The sequence below is a fragment of the Thunnus maccoyii genome, chromosome 6 (genome assembly GCF_910596095.1).
Source record: "Thunnus maccoyii chromosome 6, fThuMac1.1, whole genome shotgun sequence".
Classification (NCBI taxonomy): Eukaryota; Metazoa; Chordata; class Actinopteri; order Scombriformes; family Scombridae; genus Thunnus; species Thunnus maccoyii.
The window spans coordinates 13,584,207-13,603,576 of NC_056538.1; the positions used below are offsets into that span (position 1 = coordinate 13,584,207).

Sequence of the window (19,370 nt, forward strand, 5' to 3'; positions counted from 1 at the left end):
ATCCATGATGATATGGACACTGACTTGATGATACAATCTTTACATTTTAATTTATAACAATAACTAATATTTTCAAGTAGACATTTGATGTACCTCAGAATACGATCTAACCGTAGCTCAATTTGATCAAAAGAATAAAGTATCCCAACTTCATCTATATCCCCAGACACATAAAAGAGAAAACATCACATGCAAAATCAAAGGAATCAAGCACTCCTCATTTTTTCCCCAGATGTTTGCAAAATGTTTTCAACTACTGTTCTGCCCTTACTGTGTCCGCCAAAGCCAAGCCACAAATACACTTCATTTCAATTTAGTTTTCTTGGTCTATTCATTAAAATTGACTTTTTTATAAGATTACATTCACTCTTGGCTCAAGCATTCCCATTTGGCGTTCCTCCTGGGTGTTTATTTAAATCTGTTTCCACAATACTTATTCCCGCTCTTCCCTCCCCACCTCCTGAAATTGCCTCTTGTGCACCTTGTGGCTGGAAGGCATCCAAAGTATGCAGAAGTGTAATGACAGTGTGAGCCTAACCACTTCCTTATCCTCATTTTGAAGATCTAATAACAATGTGAGCAAAATCAATCATCCAGATCTGCCTTTTAACTGGATTCTCATATTATCAGATGATTTAAAGTCTTATTGAAATATCAGCTGTATTGTAGCTGATCTGCAAAATATCCTACAGTGTGGGAGGGGGGCAGCAAAGAGGGACATCTTCCCCCTTTCATAAACTGCATTCTTGACTTTTATTACAACAGCAAGAAAAGGAGCATGGGAAAACAGTAAGTACTTAGTCACAATCCCCCTTTGTAAATTTGAACAAATCATCCACTGGTAGTAGATAATGTTGACAGACTAATAATAGACATAGATAATTTCAGACTGGCTGTTGTCACTGTACATCTCCCAGGGTCAGGCGGTGTGACAGACAGGCATACAGGGGTTGACTATGGGAAGGTCACTTAGCGCAGGACGACAGGGACCTGGCTATGGGGACAAGGTGAGGGGGCTGAAGGGGTGACATGAGAAGCCCGGAGGGGGGGAGGGAAGAGGGGCAGTAGAGGACGTGAGACCTGTCCCTGGGAACCGGACTGCAGGATAGGATTCATTCAACTCCGCTTCCTTCACAAACTTAAAATAGAGCCATTGTACTTCATGCGGCTGAGAATGTGTGTGTGTGTATCTTTATGCCTGCATGCCTTTGTGTGTCTTTCTGTGTGATTCAGTTTGTCTGTGTTATGTGAATATTTTGTGAATGCGCCTGCATGTCTATGTGTGTGTCTGTGTGTGTGACTGTTTACGGACTCCCTGGGAGCGTCCCTGGGAGGACAATGGAGCTGGAGATGCCTGGGAATTTGGTTTGATGTGCAGGTGATGAGTGGCAGCAACTGACTCACACCGTCAATCGTGCAGTTCCCCTTACAATGCCAGGATCTGGACACACCTCTCCCCCTTATTTTGTTGGAAAACCATTGTCAGACTATTGATGGGAACACGAGCATATCATTCATACTGTATTTCCTCTGCCTTAGCTTCAGCCAGCTTGAAGCATGTTAAACAGATATGTCATATCGTGTGATGTAATATTTTTTTGTGAGTGTGTGTGCGGGTGGGTGTGTGTTGCATACTGATGCCTTCTATATCTGTTTCTGTGTCCCTGCAGGCGAGGTATGCCACAAGTCCTACACCCAGTTCTCTAACCTGTGCCGCCACAAACGCATGCACGCTGACTGCCGCACACAGATTAAGTGCAAGGACTGTGGGCAGATGTTCAGCACCACCTCCTCCCTCAACAAACACCGGCGCTTCTGCGAAGGGAAGAACCATTTCACAGCAGGGGGATTGTTTGCCCAGGGTATGACACTCCCTGGCGCCCCTGGCTTGGACAAATCAGCTCTGGCAATGGGCCACAGCAGTGCCGGACTGGCTGATTACTTTGGAGCCAGCCGCCATCATGGCGGGCTTACCTTCCCTGCTGCTCCAGCATTCCCCTTCAGCTTCCCTGGCCTTTTCCCCTCTGGACTCTACCACCGCCCGCAGCTCATTCCTGCCACCACCTCTCCTGTCAGACAACAAGCTCACGCACCTGTTGCTGGGCCTGGTGCAGAGCTGAGAAAGAGTCCACTGCTGCCTCCCAGCCCTGGAGCTCAGGAGTCCCGAGAGCTCCTTAAGGCTCTTCATAAAGATGGCGGTTCACCAGGCAATCCCATGCCAGGGTCAGAGCTTCACACCCAGAGCTCCTCGTCCTCCACAAAGCAGCGGAACAAGCAGAGTGACCAGTCTGAGAGCAGTGACCTGGACGATGTCAGCACGCCCAGTGGAAGTGATCTGGAGAGCACATCGGGCTCTGAGCTGGAGAGTGACATGGACAGTGAGAGGGAGAGGGGGGCTGCTCGGGAAAATGGCAAAGGCCCCAAGAGGAAGGCCAGTGAAGGAGGCCCCCAGAGTCCCAGCCTGACGAGCAGCAGTGCTGCGAAAGACTTTCCAGGCCCTTCTCTCATCCCTTCCTCGCTGGACGAGCACACAGCTGTAACAGGGGCTGTGAATGACTCTATTAAGGCCATTGCCTCCATCGCTGAGAAGTACTTTGGCTCCACGGGGCTGGCTGGCCTGCAGGACAAGAAAGTCGGGTCTCTGCCCTATCCCTCCATGTTCCCCTTGCCTTTCTTCCCAGCTTTCTCTCCTCCAGTTTACCCTTTCCCAGACAGGGACCTCAGACCTCCAGGCCTGAAGGCCGAGCCACAGTTGCCGGCAGATGACTGCAAGAAGGCTCAGGGCAAATCTTCATCCGAGTCACCATTTGACCTCACTACCAAGCGAAAGGAGGAGAAGTCTGCCCCATTTGCCTCCTCTAAACCAGAGGCATCCCACTCCTCTGGTCAGGATCAGCCGCTAGACCTCAGCCTGGGGAGTAGGGGCCGTGGACGCAGTGGAAGAGAAGAGGAGACAAAGAAGAACCTGGGCTATGAAGAGGAGAAGGCAGTGATGGAGATTCCAAAAGCAGACACCTCCTTACAGCATGCCAGGCCCACTCCTTTCTTCATGGACCCCATCTACAGGTATTGTTATTCCCAGTAGCGTACTTAACTATAATTTAAGCCACCAATACAATTGTACACCATTTCTGAATAGTACAACATAGTTAATCTGCCATCACAGACTGTATTATGTAATGTCATGTGAGAAACATTTAAGTTTTTATACATTCTTCAAAAGCTCTTGTGATAGGTGAGTTTTAATTTGTCACAGTGACACATTTTCAATGTCCGCTTAAGCTGGTTTTCTTTCAAGTAATGAAGTGTTTCAACAAGTAAATTTGGGGTCATTAAAAAAAATGACACAGCTAGCAATAAAATGACACAAAAAATGATTAAGCACAAATTAAACTCAAAATTGGCAATGCCTATTGTAAGCTTTTTGTAATACTGAAAATAAGTGTACCAATATTTGCTGCTGTGCATTCATTAAGAGCTGATAGAAATCTACTATTAGCAGGGTTGAGAAGAGGAGAATGAGCGATCCGTTTGAGACTCTGAAAGACAAGTACATGCGGCCGGCTCCAGGCTTCCTCTTCCATCCACAGGTAGGTTCTCACTGTGATATCGCTGAGAAGTGGGACAATGTGGGTAATTTAGAGTGAATATAAGGGGTCACATCACACATTATCAAAATGTACAGTTTTTCAATGTTACATTTTTACATAGGCCTGATTTGACTGGGTTAATCTTCATTAGCAATGGCTGTGATTTTAGGACTAATGCTTTCATGTGATTGTCATGTCACTATGACAACATCACGGTTATAGGCTTAGTGTTAGATTCCTTAAGGGCTGTCCACACCAAGAATCATAACTATACGATAACTATAAATATGAAGTTTTAAAAATCATTCAAGGTAAAGTGGATGGCGGTGTCCACACCACAACTATAACGACAGTGATAGAGGCAAACAGTATCATTAGGATCACTTTCAGAGTGATTTGATGAACAATAGAAACACTGACAGCCAATCAAAATCCATCCACTAAACCATACAGCACGACAAAATCTCCATATGGCCTGATATTTCCAGTATAACTTAAAAATGTGCATATATCATCTTAACTCAAATTAGAGGAGAATGACATCCGGAGGTGATTTCTTTAGATAGGTTTGTCTCTTTATTATACAATGTTGTTGGAACTTTGTTCTCCATTATAATGTAAAAAACGACAAAGTTAGCAACCCTTTTAGGCTTCAGATCCGTGCTCATACCGTGTGTCCCTGCCACAGCGCAATAAAAGCTGGTCATCAGTGTGCTTTTTGCTCATCGTGCTTCAGAATCTATATATTGGAACATCACAGCAACTAGTGTCCCGAAATACTTCAGAGCAACACATTTAATCACCACCCGCGTGTAAACCCATACCATTCTGGTTTTCTTTTTCTTTCTCTGTGCAACGTATAGCAGTAATATTTCACAATATCCATGTTCCTAAGCTGCCGACACAGCTGGAGTGCGCATCGCGTGCTTGGCGCCACTGTTTACAGAACGTTATCATTCATCAGTGTGGATGCTCACATCGTTATCGTTGTAGTTATAGTTATAGTTCTTGGTGTGGACAGCCCTTTAATCTACAGATGTAGTCAGACCAGTCAAGATATCAGATTATTTCTATAAGGAGCTCTAATTCAGATTGGTTGTCCAATGCTGACCAAACTGGATTAATGAGGATTAGTATGTGGCTCCAGCCTTATCCAAGCTACTGCCTGTTCAGCCTGTGTTTGGCTATCTGAAACAGATGTGGCAGAAAGAAAGGGCACACTGTGACACGTCTTCCCATAATGTGTCTTTGATTACAATATAAAAAATGATATGCTCTTAAAGCAGTTATTTCTGCCCCTGGGTTCTCTGTGCCAGCATTTTCAGTTGAGACTCCATATATGTGTGTGTGCGCGGACGTGCACACGGGTGCATATGTGTCCATGACGTGTTGCATTGACGTTCATTTGTTCAATCTTCCCCTGCGGGTGAGAACGGTCCGTCGGAAAGTGAAAACACCACTTTCTCAGGCATATGATTTTTTTTTCCTCTTTTCTGGCCGTTTCAGGTCTGGTTTTTACAGGCTGTTTCATTTGTCTGATTTATGTCCCCTGTCCAGACTGCTGCATGGGCCCAGCCTGCAGCAGCCACATGGCTGTCCCACACGCCTTAATGAGGTGTCCTATCAGTAGAAACACTAACAGAGTGCTTAGGCCATCTTTATGACTTTATGATGTCTGGACACACAAATCATTCCCAGAAACACCAGACCAGGGTAGGTCTAAGCCAGACCAGGCAAGGGGCCCTTCTGTATACTTTAGAGGGGGTTTGTTTTCAGTCACCTGACTCACTCTTGAGCCATATATCAAAAAAGAAGTTGCAAAGCTGAGGGGACTAGAACTTTTTTCAACCTTTTTGTGATTCAGCTTTTTATTTCCTGGCAGGAAATTTTACTGCTAAGCAATGCTGTCTCGGATTACATACTGGAATTGTATTTGTAGCCTGCTATAATGAGCTTATTGAACACCAGGAAGTGTTGGGAACTATTAGAGCCCCCTATAATTCCAGCGCCATAACTCTGCAGATAGGCAGCTCATTCAATGTTAATCACACCGAGACCCATCATCCCTTGACCATATGTGTCCAATCAAAAGCTGTTGATTCATGCGCCACTTCCTGGTTCTGACTGCTTTCTCTTTTCCCTCTGTTCCGCCCTTCAGTTTCGTTTGCCAGATCAGAGAACATGGGTAAGTTCCTCTTTAACCTACAGTACAGCCATGTGTCTGTACCTCTACCAGACAGACCCCATCCCCACCTTTATGCATGGACTGCATAACAGTTTATAACTGACCTCACCCAGCGTTCGCATGGCTTTAGTCGATCACCATCACGCACTGACTGGACATGTGTCCATTTCTGGCCATAGAACCACTTTATCTGTTTGTTATGTCGCTTTATGATTTGTTTACATTTTCACATCTAGACATATCCCCTCTCTGATTCACATGAAAGAGTTTAAGCGGGGATTTCCAGCTGAGCTACACCCTGTGCATCCGATAGCTCAGAATATATGTTTGCTTATTTGGAGAATGAAGCAGGGCTATTGCAAATGGGCATGGGGGGATGAGTGGATGAGTGGAAGGTGGGGTGGTGGAAGGCGTTTAGGGGGCTGCTTTACATCAGCGCAAGGGTAACAGTCTCTTTGGGACACTGGCGGGGGGGTGGAGGGGTTAGTTCCTCCCTCCAAACATCTGGTTCCCGATAAAGATCAACAATTGAGAATGCATCTCGCTAATTAAGGCCCTCACAGCATCACTGACATCTGAAGATAGCCAATCAACTGCTGGTCCCACAGCGACGCTACAGCAACAAGCAAGTTCACAGACGCACACACACTGCCCGGGGGAGGAAGGACAGGGCGGTTTCTGGAGGTGCATGTGTGTTTGGGTGTGCATCTGTGGGCGGGTAGGGGGGTCTCTTATACAAAGGAGTAGGAGGTTATAAAACCTTTGAAAAATCACGTTTGAGCAAAATGTGGTGCCGTTTATCCTCTTGTCCTTTAAGTCGAACATTTCGCACACAAGGTATTGTCAAACAGTGGCCTAATGAACCTGACTCACCATCCATAAAACAGCTCAATGGCTGGAGGTTTTTGAAGTGTAATTTGGCAGACTGATGGTTTTTTCTTTCAATCATTAATATATCTAATCCATTGGCTTTAGATATGTGAATCATTTATTGCTAAAGTAGAAACAAAGCATTTGACTGCTTCAGCGAAAGAGTCTAATTACTTCTAATTGCTTTTGGAACATTTTAACACTAAAATGTGAAGCTACGGAATATGAAGATTATTTTGTCTCCTCACACCAACATTGACAATGACACAATGGGTTCAGAAAATAGTCCTGAAAAAAATAATACCATAGCAATATATACTTTAGATTGTGTAAAAAGCTGAATTGGTCATGAATTAACATATGCAGGATACTGTTTTTTAGAAAAAATATTAACATATTCTTATGTTTGGAGAAGCACTGCTCCAATGACGAGTGTCTAGTGTCCAAATAACTTGTGTGTCCAAAAGGATACAAAGGTGTGACATTTGACTCTTAATAGAGTACAGCAGCATGAGCGGGCTGAGGTAGGATACGAATTCCCCAGTAGATGGAGTTGGAATGGAGTAGACTCAGCTCTAAAAAGTGTCTTATCAGACAGGCTCGATACTGCCGACAGCTTTAGGGGCCCTAATGTTCCCGAGAGTTATGGGCTCTCATTGAGCAAGGGAGACAAACTGAGCATTCACTCCGGTGCCTGAAAAGAGCCCAATGAAATACACAGTGCACATTCAAAAGAAATATGAAAGCATTTCAACTCCCTCTTCCCCACAACCCCTTGCCTATCTTTCAGTCCACCCTCCCTCTTTCTCCTGCTCCTGCTCTCCCTCTCTCTGTCTCTCCCTCGCCTTTGATTCATGACATGCAGCATTGGCATATTCATAATCAAACGGACCTGACACTCCACATCCTCCCTCAGTGAGAACGTCGACGGCTGCGGCAGGAACTTTACACTCGGCCGTCACTCCTAATCAGCCGCTCCCAACACCAAGCTGCACCACCATCCATCAGCCCTTCTCTCTCCGGGCTCTGTTCTCTCTGACTTTCTTTTCATCTTTCACTCTTTCTCTCTATCTTCCCACACTTTTCCTCATATCGTCTAGTCCTTCATCATGCTTCTTCTCCGATTCTCTTCCTCTCTTTCCCCTCGGTCTCCTCCATCTTGGCGTTAAGCCTGAGAGTGACAGGGGGTGAAAGCAGGAGATGGAATGTCAGAGTCGGAGCAGGGCTCTGGTGGAGGACCCGAATCACCATTGATTTGTTGCCTTATTGAAATAAGAATAAGAAGCAGGCTGAAAATTCAATACACGCAAAATAATGCAAATTTGTGTGGCCCCTTTAAAAAAAAAACGGGGGGGAAAAGAAGTCCTGTGTGTGTGTGCTTGTGTGCATGTGTGTGTGAGGATGGGCTGACAGGCCCTGCGGCCTACTGGGACGCCCCCCTCCCGCCCCCCCTCTGGTTCTCCCTTCACTCTCCCTCCAGCCCCCGCTCCTCCCCCATCCCGCCCCTCTCAGCACAGCGATATCATTATTACCCGTGTCTGGCCCTTGATCAGTAATGTCAACATCTTTCATATTGACGAATGTGCTGTCTGCCCGCATTGTGCACAGAATGGTTTACAGCCCAGCAGTGGACATGAATCACTCCTCTGCCACACACACACACACACACAAACACATACACATACACATGGACATGTATCTGAAAACACACAGATACACACTTAGCACATACAGTCACGCTCACATACTACGCACATGCCTGTAAGCGCACACACACACACACACACACACACACACACACACACACTGCGCTTGCATTACAAATACATTCTTCTCTCTCACACAACATACATACATATATTTTCTCTTTCACACACATTGATGGCAATTAATCAACTATGGCCACCATGCAGCACAGTTTCCCGTTCATACACACACACATACACACACACACACACACATACAGTGCAGACCAACTGACAAGTACACATATCTCCTCAGAGGGTGTCTGATGAAAGTAAATGTTCAGTTTCATTAGCAGATTGGCTGCGGTCCTTAATCCTGTCGGTGTGTTTGTGTGTATGTTTATGTATCAGCTATACATCTACATGTGTGTTTGTGAGAGAAATTAACATAAAAAGTTTCCCACCTGCTCTCCACTTGGCCAAATATGAATGCATGCTGTTTTTTGTTTACTACAAAGTACCAAATGCACTTGCCATACACACATACCAAGGATTTGACCTTGTGATTCATGAATCATTGATGAACATCATAATAAGAATTCACCCAATACCTGTTTCACATCATTTACCTGGTATGATGCCTGTAAACAAGCCTCATAAATCAAACAAGATATGAACAAATATGTTGAAAGTATTAATTATATCATCTCTCAGAAGCATGTAAAAGTAAATTAGAATCACATCTAAAAATATGCTTATAAAATATGCATTTTGCTGCATTCTTCTTAAAAATTGTTCTTAAAAACCAGCAGAGTTTTCAAAACGGATATTCTGTCTCTGTTGTGTCTCCTCAGATGTCGGCCATCGAGAACATGGCGGAGAAGCTGGAGACGTTTGGCTCCTTGAAGCCAGAGTCTGGTGACCTGCTGCGCTCAGTCCCCTCCATGTTCGACTTCAGAGCCCCACCCTCTGCACTTCCAGAGACGCTGCTGCGCAAGGGCAAGGAGCGCTACACATGCAGGTAACCACAGCAACTGGTTTGGCATGTATTATTTTAATTTACTTACTTTCATTTATTTTCACGTTGTTCGTAAATCACCCTTCCTCTATGGCAAATACTCTTCATATTGCCATTTTTATTTGTCTTTTTTTTCATTTGCTGAACGCTTTCATTTGAGTTTTTAGTCTTTTCTGAGAGTGATTGGTGTTATGTAGGATTTTAACTTTTTTTGTAGCCACATTTTACTGAATATGAATTACATTAAGAGTTGCTGTTCATGTGTTCTTTGAATCTTAGACATTTGTGATTTTTACATCACTAAGATAATTGAATTAGGGGTGCCCTGGTAGCGTACTGGTTAAGAAGCATACTAAACAACTGCAACATCTGCAGTTCGATTCCAGCTGTGGACCTTTGTTGCATGTCATATCCCTCTCTCTACTGATGTTTCCTGCCTCTCTGTGCTTTTGACTGTCAAGTAAAGGCCAAAAATAACTTGGGTAAATCATATTTAAAATTGTATTATTCCTTTATAGATATTGTGGGAAAATATTCCCTCGCTCTGCCAACCTGACCCGCCACCTCAGGACTCATACAGGAGAGCAACCATACAGGTAAGACTCCTTCTAGAGAGCCATGTTCACATACATGCACTGTCTGTGTGTATAAGTTCATGTGTGAGTGGGTATTTAGTTCTGTTTGGGTCACTGAGCTATCATCTTCCACCATCCATCTATCCTCCTCACTCCCAATACACACAACACTAATCAACATATGCACCTTATTGTCGAGTAAAGAATCAGATTTGCACATTAGCACATTAACTCCCCCATGAAGAATTGCTTTTCACTACGTGCAAACATGAGTGAAAACACAGCGCTTTCACACAGCGTATCCTCGAGCAGACAGAAAGACAGAGAGAGGCTCAGCTCATTTGTTAACAGCGCATGGATGTTTTCCCAGGGAATTCTTGTCTACAGTAAGAACAGTGTTTATGTGTGTTTTGTTATGCCGTAAAAGCCTGGAATAATTATCCTACTGCTAAATAATTTGCCTGATGAAAAATGGTGTCCGTCGCCTGGGTGACAGGAAGAGGGGGGTTGTGAAGCTTGGCTGGTAAAAGAGAAGAGCAGAGAGGAGAAGGGAGGAAGTTTGGTGAAAAATTGGGGTGATGAGGAGCGCGGGCAGATGTCCAGGCCCGGCAGCTGTGGTCATTTCTCTTGTGCGGATGAGGCCAGACTCGAGGTGATCTGCAGGCCCGCTGGCTACTTGCCGCATCAAGCGAGGCTTTCTTTGCCAACCTAAAAGGTTATCACAAGATTAAGTTCTTTTTTTTTTTAAGAGTCTACTTGCAGTTGTCAAATAAGGCAAAAAGATGCACAAGGTTTCTTAGCAATTTTATTTCGTGTTTTGGAAACTTTCTCGTCAAAGTCCTCCTGTTCAAAGTCTGCACCACTTCAACATTGCACAGTTTTCCAGGTGCTGCTGAGGTAGAAGCAACAATGCAGCAGCATTTCAGCGCACATATAAAAATGAATCTTGAACATTTACTAGATTTGGATAATGAGTAAGCCCTGGCCAGCACCGCTCGGCTTTGTAGTTACTAAGGTAGTGGAATGTTGGCCCAAAGCTTGTAGGAGGCCTGTTGACCACAGGGGAGAGAGAAAGACAGACGCAGGCCTCTACTGCCCCAGCCTGATAGCCTGCACTCCACACGCTGGCATGCCATTAAAGATCACCGCTGTTTATTGTAATTTTTTGTGGAGATAACCGGGGGGTTCCTGAGGGACAGCCAATCAAGCGAGCTAATTCCACCAGAAGAAAAGATGTAATCTTCTCGTATAATTTTGCATGAAGAAACTTGGCAAGAGCCTCTAATTTTGCAGGGCTAGAATCAAATCTGTTGCGTGCTTATTTTGTGAGAGAAGAATGCAATTTTATTGCGCTGGCTGGAGATAAGAGGCAGAGCTGTTTCACCTTAAACAAGCTCCTCCATCATGTCTGGGACTGTGGGACTGCTGGGACTGTGTGTGTGTGTGTGTGTGTGTGTGTGTGCGCTACAGTATGTATCCCATTATGTTTCCCACAGAACAAACCAGGAGTTCCCGATTCATTATGCAGTACAGTTGTACATATAACTAGCAGCTTGTGTGTCTTGCTGTTTTTGTCATTAAATAATTGTTCTTTCCTGCAGGTGTAAATACTGCGACCGCTCCTTCAGCATCTCCTCCAACCTGCAGCGTCACATTCGCAACATCCACAACAAGGAGAAGCCCTTCAAGTGTCACTTGTGTGACCGTTGCTTTGGTCAGCAGACCAACCTGGACCGTCACCTCAAGAAGCACGAGAATGGCAACCTATCAGGTGAGAGCAGGAAGTGGTATTAAACATACAGTTTAATACCTGCCTGTCAAAAATCTGGACACACTTTCCCATCATGTTTTTTTTTTTTTATTATTATTAGATAATAAAATTAAAAAAGTAAAAAGTTTTCGCCTTTTTTCCTCTTTCCATATTACATCAGAGAAAATTAATGCTAGCGTGCTGATTCCAGAGATTGTGATACATTGTATTAATGATTCCTTCTGCTGAATAATGTAAACCATAATTTACTTGTGATTGGAAATAATTTTAAAAGCTGAAAAATTTAATTATATAAAACTGCCATCTACCTCTGCAACAGCACAAAATATTTTTTAGATCGATCTGCTTTCATCAGCAGCACGGTTTATGGGTTTGATAGGTTGCATCACTCTGACTGAATCAGCATCAGAGTTGCCAAGCATCATCAGAATCAACATAACTTTATTTGACATTATAGTCAAGATCGTACGGTCTCCAAAGATACCAAATATGTCATGGAGTAACATGTGTATAATGTGTATAACACAGCCCATCCAATCAAATGTTTCCCTATGATGTAATGGTTGCACCATTAGGTCATAGGGAAAACTTGTATTTGAATATTTCACTCTTCATAACTTCACTGAAGCACTAGCACCAGCGGATACTAATACAGCCTGAATAAAAATGTTTTATTTGTATTTAAAGGTACTTAGGGAAAATTTAAGAACTCTAAAATTAGAGTTCATGGCTGAGTATTCTACACGCATAAGGTCAACATCATCTCGTGTGTTTTAAAAATGGAAATGTGCCTTTTTAAATGCATTTTATATGTGGTCACACTGCCATCAGTTTGAAATGTTTTCTAGTAAAGTACCACAAAACAAATTTCTGAAAACAACACTGAGCTATTTTTTCTCTCTGCAGGCACCGCAATGTCATCCCCACAGTCTGAACTGGACAGTGGCAGTGCCATACTGGATGACAAAGAAGACTCTTATTTCAACGAAATAAGAAATTTCATTGGCAACACAGGCCAGAACCAGACATCCCCAGATCCCTCTGAGGAAGGGTGAGCATGGTTTTATGTGCTCGTATCTGCGGGCCTGTCTTTTTTTCTGATCAGATCTACAGAGCTAAACAAGAGGATGATTATAGACCACTATCAGCAAGCACATCCCTTATCTTTGCTTCTCACCTGCCACATCTCTGCAGCAGGGAAAAAAAGGAAGGCCAGGCACTCCTTAAACATTTCAAATACTGCATCACATTAACATTTATTTATCTAAAACTATAGAGGCTTTTTTCATTTCAGTAGCAATGAAACACTAAAATAGATTTCTGCACACTGAACTCTTGCACTCATTCTGGTTTCATAGGGATTGTTGGATGTAAAAAGGACTCTTAAGAGCTTGAATTGGCATAAATAATGGGTCAGCTGCTATCAGCCCATTTTAGACTTCATACCACCCAGTGAGCCCTCATTAATTATCGCATCGCACTCAGAGGTCTGGAGTAGAAAGCAATCATCTGTGATGACATTTAAGATAATCGCAGGTCTTGGAAACGTGCAGGAGCTCCTTATATCAGTTGCCTTTCTGGCCACACGTACGAACAGATATCTGTGTGCATGCAACTTCGGCTGAGCATTATGCAAATAAATTCTTGGGAGCTGTGATCAGGTCGGATAGCAGTTGAGAGGTCTACTCAGGTCTCTGAGTTTGTTTTCATGTGCCTCACGTTGGTGTGATCACAGGGCCGATTGTAAGGCCAGATAGATAGAGATCTCGCAGACTGGTGTGTGATTGTGCAGAAGGCCTGTGAGAGCAGGACCAAGCAGTAGAGCGTCAGAGGGACGAGAAGAGAAGCAGGAGGGGGAGTGCAGCAGTTAGCCCACCACATCTGGAACCAACATGTCTGCCTACAGGAAGAGGGTAGAGGGGGTGGGGTCAAAGGGTCGGCCCGTGTTTCCTTTCAAAGTGCTGCGCTCCTGACTACTTCTGATAGATACTTTATCCCCAGCAAATTACCACGTTTGAAAGCGTAATTAGCGAATCTGTTTTCTTAATCACGGAGCTCTCGCTCTCTCTTTTGGAGCTAGTCCCTCTTCGCAGCCCTGCAAGCTCCACACGGCACGAAAACCACCTCGACAGCCTCAAACTCTCAATCCCAGCGGGAGCTCTGACAAAAGGACAATATTATCAGCTGCTGATAAAAGAGGAAAGATGATGCGGATCCTGTATGTGCTAAGATAAAGTCTGCAATCGTTTCCTCAAATAATTCCCCCCCCTTCTGGAGTCAGTGCATGCTCAAATGCATGCAATTCCAAGTACAGTGCAGGTATCCTGTTTATAAGAATCGTGTGATTATGTGATGATGTGCATGATGTGCTTCGGTTTCCTATCTATCCACTTCTCTCTGTTCACTTCTCAGTCTCCATCTCTGAATCCTTTGTGCGAGGAATGGCATTTTTGGGAGCTGACGAAAGACGTCCCAGAGTGTAATTAGTGAATCAGTCTTAATGTGGTTCCAGATGATTTACCAAATGGTGGTTTCCTGTGGCGCTGAGACAGAGGGACAGATTAAGACTCAGGCAGTTTGGATAGCTGGCCCTTTCTCCCTCCACAGGGATAGAGGAATGGGCCGGTTGGCAACGCTCTCATAACTCTCCCACCAAATGGGGCTGTCAGCTAAATATTTTGCCTATTAGATGAATACGAGATAGTAGAGAAAATAAACAAGGAGAGAGGCAGAGCACTCCAGTTAAGTGCTGCAACGATCAACCGAGTGCTGCTGTGCCCAAAGGGGCCCCAGAGAGCCTCGATGACAAACGGGATTCCGGCTCTGCTCTATCCCAGCTGCCATGTCCTGCTTCAGATCCACCTCTCTCTCTCACTCTTTATCCTATACACTCCATTGTGTTTGCATAGAGAGAGAGAGAGAGCGGATTCTCACAAGAACATTCAGGAAACAAAAAAAAGAACACAAAAGACAAAAGCATGAAAACATTCCAGCTAATGGTTTGAATAGAGGCTCAAAGTACATGTACTAAACAAATGTGCAGTTTTTTTTTTTTATGCCCTTATCTTACTGATTAAACAACTACCAAGAGAATTTCCTCCTTTCTCGCTCATTTCATTGTTTTAGTGTCAATCTAAATCTGATTGATTACCCTTTTTCTTAAACTTTACACTTTATGTATATATATTTCTAGCTAAAAAGATGGATGTCATTTATTATTCCTTCTACACAATTTCTACCACATTATCAAGCTGTACTGAACTAATCAATCCTGGTCTGCAGGTTAAATGGCGGCCCATTTGAAGAAGAAAAGCCGCTGATTGCCAGCCATGGGTCACGTGACCTGGAAGACGAGGAAGTGGAGGAGCTCGGTGCTGATGAAGAAGAAGGGGAAGAGCCTAGCAACACCCCTGGGAAACCGGAAGGCGAGATGCTTCCTAGCAACATTAGCATCATGCAAGACGAAATGGACTTTAGTGGACCAAATGACTTGAACCTCAACAGCAAAACCTCTCCTAGGAGGTAAATTAGATATGGAAACACAACTAAAGCATGTACATTTTTTACATTGTGTAAATGATGGCGTGCTGTCTTGAAACTTTCTTACTTAGATCTTCTCTTTTGACCCCCAGGTATAAGGAGGAGGAGGAGCAGAGCGGCTACTCTGCCTTGGATCATATTCGTCACTTTTCGGACATGCGCAAGCTGGAGGAGAGTGAGCTGAGTGACGGAGATGGAGACGGTGATGAGGACGACGAATCATTTGGTTCCCCCTCTCTGACTGAGTCAGTCAAACAGCCACTCTTTAGGAAATCCAAGTCTCAGGTAACAGACACACTGACAGTTCATATGCATACACACTTATTTATGCACACCTTGTATATACAAATATATTTGCATTAAAGCATGGTAGTTGAGTATAATTCACCTCCCTCTCCCACAGGCTTATGCCATGATGCTGTCTCTGGCTGAAAAGGACTCTCTCCACCCAGCCACCCACACCCCAGCCACCATGTGGCACAGTCTGGCACGGGCTGCTGCTGAATCCAGTGCCATCCAGTCCCTCAGCCATGTATGATGACACCCCCGTTGCGCTTTCCCTTTCACCTCTCAACCCCGACCCTGACCTATGGCACTGGGAGACCATTGCGGGGGCTATCTGCAGGGCCCCGGGCCTCTGCCCCCTGATAATCCACAGACTGTCTGCTGAGCAGAACCACGGCCCATCTGACTGCTGAGCGGAGCGCCTTACACACAAAGCAGGGTCACTGCTCATGCAGAACCCAGCCCAGCCCAAGCCCAAGAAAACCTCCAACATATAGAGAGCAAAATGTCCCTCTGAGACCTTAAAATTGGTTTCTTATGTTAACAGCAACCAGGATGATAGCAATGATTATGATTGTGGTGAAAATAATAATAGCTGTATTTATTCTGTTGAATTTCTATGTTTTGCACAGCAAAGGCAGCTGGTGGACATGGAAGATGTGCTGATGTATCATTGCTAGACTGCATTTATTGCCCAGCACATACAAAGCAAGGAGAACATTTTATGCTGAGCGGATGAGTTTGGTTGTGTCTTTAAGACAGCCAGTTTCAGCCTAGTATGTTTCACTGTGCGTAAAGCATAGGAACCCTGTCTCGGTTGACAAAAAGCATCTTTAAAATGTATTACAAGAATTCCCTTTAACCCCCAGAGGTCCACAGGTGTTTCTCATAAATACATGTACTTGATGATAAAAATGAAAGGGTGGGTTAGCAACCTCGGTTCAGATGAAAACTGTTCCATGTAATGACAGCGCTAGCAGCGTTTTCATATCACTGAAGTCATCGAAAGAACAAATTTTAAAAAAATAATTGTTAAACTGAAATCAGGCCAGTTTCCCATCTGCATTTTCATAGCTGCGTGTGTCTGCACAATCACAGCACTGTACACAAGTGTCTACCAACTGTTCTCCACTGCACTCCATCCTACCCGCCTGCGCTATCTGTGAAAGGATATAAATAGATTGTCTTTTTAGTGGAAGAGAAGAAAACACTTTTTTTTTACTGAGATAAGTAGCCAGTGCTGAAGTTAATTGTTGTTCTGTAAAGGGCATATGTCTTTTTCAAAACCCTTGAATCCATCCTAGTCAGCCAACAATACCACTAAATAGCCTGAATGCTAGTTGTTAGCTACTCCATGCTCGTGTGTCTTTCATTTTTAGACAATCATGATTTTGTTTTCATTTTTTTTGTTGGTGTTGTTGTTATTTGCTGTTGTATGTTGAGAATTGTATTTATTTCTTGGCAAACTGTAGTTTGTTTACTGAATAGCACTGCTCTTAGCCCAGGTGAAGGGGAAATTCCTCACCGGGCCTATCCCAGAGTTCAATGGGGTTTGTAGATTAAATTTGAGTGCCGGATAGTATTAAACATACAATTCACTCCTTATTCTTCTAATGAAACTGGTTGATGAATAGATATTACTTAGGTTTTTTTTTTCTATGACAATTTAATGATTCAATTGTAAAAAATGAAAAACATTATAAAGAATGAAATAAAAAAAAGCCAGGTATAATTTCTTCATAAGCGCATGATTGGTCTGGTAAGATCTGTATCTGACATTTTCTACGGTTGTCTGCAAGCTTGTGTGACGTTCAGTTCATGTTAATCCCTTGTGCCAAACTTATGATAAATAACAGATTACTTTCATTTATTCTCCCGTTTTGAGGGACCAGATTTTTTGTTTTTGTCGTTGTTTTGTTTATAATCGATTTTAAAAAGTAATCAGCAAGTTGAGGTACTTTGTTTTAATGCTTTCTACAATGTAACTGTTATGCATTTCAATTCAATACTGTGGGAGGAACAACTAAGAAATAAAGGACTACAATGTGGATTGACATGTCTTCCTCTCTCTCTTTATTTCTCCTTAAACATTTTACTCACCCTTTGTCTCCCATCTCCCTCACACCTCCCTACTCCATATAGTCCTTCTGGCTGCCCATCTTTTTGGCCAAAACATAGAATTCTACTAAGAGACATACGTCAAAAAACCACCTGGCGCTTTCTTCTGGCGCTCCCATGGCCTCCAAGAGTGAGGGAGAGTCTGAACTCTGGTCTTCTTTTCTCTCCAGGCTTTGGCTCGCATAGAGAGAGGGAAGTAGAGAAAAGGCTGGAGAGGGTTTGAATGTGGTAGTGGGAGCGGAGGCAGGAATGTGTCCTCTTTATTTGTGTCCGTTTGTGGGGCATGATGGATGAGGTGGGTAGATGTGATGACCTGGCTCATCGCTCAAACGTTCAATAAGAGTCCCATCCTGCAGCAGGCCTCCCCATCCGGCACCCCCCTCTGTCACTGCTGCCAGCCGACGTGGGCGGACATTGTGGCTGGGAGGGTTGGAGGTTCAGCGGCTCCATTGTCCGGCGAGTAGCTTGGGTGGGGGGTTGGAGAATTGGGCATGACAGTGGAGATGGCTGGCGCTGACACTCCACATTTACAGTGCTCCTGGCACCCTAATGGATGGGGTGTTTTCTTAGGGCCTGTCGTCAGCCCTCAGGGCTCCATGGGGCGTCCAGCTTTGATGAGGTCATTGGGGGTCACACAGTGTTGATGAGGTCAGCATGGGTCATCCAGCTTTGATGAGGTCAGCTGCAGTGATGGTAGTGATGGTGCAGGCCAGGGCCATAATAGAGTGGCAGTGATAATAGGCCTGAGTATGAATTTTGCCACCTGTACTATTGTAAACTAATTTAAGCTTATATGATTATGTGAACTTGTCAGTAGTTGTGCAACAGCATCACTTTTTATAATGTGTGTCTACTAATCCTTATTTCCCTCAGTGCTATTTTCATGGTAATGTAAAAGTGCTGTGATGTTGATGTCAGTTATGCTGTTAAAGTGGCTATAATCCATATTTTTATATTCACAATGGATCACATGAATGTTGTAGGTAGGAGTCACTTGTATTGATGAACACACAGGGAGTCGTCACCAGACAGTTCCCCTCAGTTCTACGGACCATTTCAGCATCTTTCAGCTTATTGTTTTGGTGTTTTGGCCCATATTTAACTGTTAGCTACAACCTCATTGCTCTCATCAATGCAGCAGCAGCAGGCAGCTGTTTTCAGGGGAAAAAGCTCTATAAAGCCACCGTGCACATACCTGCTCTACACGAAACATTAAACAGACAAAGTTAGTGACTGCTGAACATAGTGGAGAATTTAGCAACAAGAGAGGCAGATAGTTTCCTTAAATGCTAGTGGAGTCCAAAATCAGAGCTAAACTAAGAGTGAATTTGGACTTACACTTTCAGGTGGACAGAAACATGACTCCAGGTGAATGCCAATGCTGCTCCGTATCTGCTGGATGTGTAAATAGGCAACTGTTTGCTTAAATTTGGCATATTAACTTAATAATATGTCAGTGTTTTGTTTACAGTTTGTTTCTGCTGCCCCCAAGTGGCCAAAAAATCAGTTAATGTGGGTTTCAGAAACCCTGATATCAAATATAAAAAGTATTAAAGAAACTTTATCTTAACTTAATAACATTAGTTTTCTATGATTTAGATGTTCTTTGTTCCGTTTCAAGTTACTGGAATAAATACAGCAAAGTGGGAAAAATCATCCTTTTTCAGCTGTTTGAAAACACTACAGAAGCAATAGTGCAACTGTAAAAAACAGGAATTATACCTTGACTACAT

At 43.7% G+C, this 19,370-nt stretch overlaps 1 protein-coding gene across 17 annotated transcripts in view; it reads left to right on the plus strand.

The window, feature by feature from the left end:
* mecom (MDS1 and EVI1 complex locus) overlaps positions 1-17,562 on the plus strand; it is a 148,559-nt gene extending 130,997 nt beyond the window's left edge. For 9 of the 17 annotated variants that reach the window (XM_042413276.1, XM_042413280.1, XM_042413278.1 and 6 more), the window contains 10 exons: positions 1,671-3,066; positions 3,500-3,590; positions 5,749-5,775; positions 9,185-9,351; positions 9,867-9,944; positions 11,525-11,694; positions 12,601-12,745; positions 14,977-15,216; positions 15,327-15,519; positions 15,638-17,562. In XM_042413276.1, coding sequence (XP_042269210.1) covers positions 1,671-3,066; positions 3,500-3,590; positions 5,749-5,775; positions 9,185-9,351; positions 9,867-9,944; positions 11,525-11,694; positions 12,601-12,745; positions 14,977-15,216; positions 15,327-15,519; positions 15,638-15,772 — 2,642 coding nt within the window. In that variant the 3' untranslated portion in view covers positions 15,773-17,562. The remainder of the gene's footprint in view (positions 1-1,670; positions 3,067-3,499; positions 3,591-5,748; positions 5,776-9,184; positions 9,352-9,866; positions 9,945-11,524; positions 11,695-12,600; positions 12,746-14,976; positions 15,217-15,326; positions 15,520-15,637) is intronic. The other 8 variants (XM_042413277.1, XM_042413281.1, XM_042413285.1 and 5 more) reach the window with 3 other exon arrangements.
* The last annotated feature ends 1,808 nt before the right edge of the window (positions 17,563-19,370 follow it).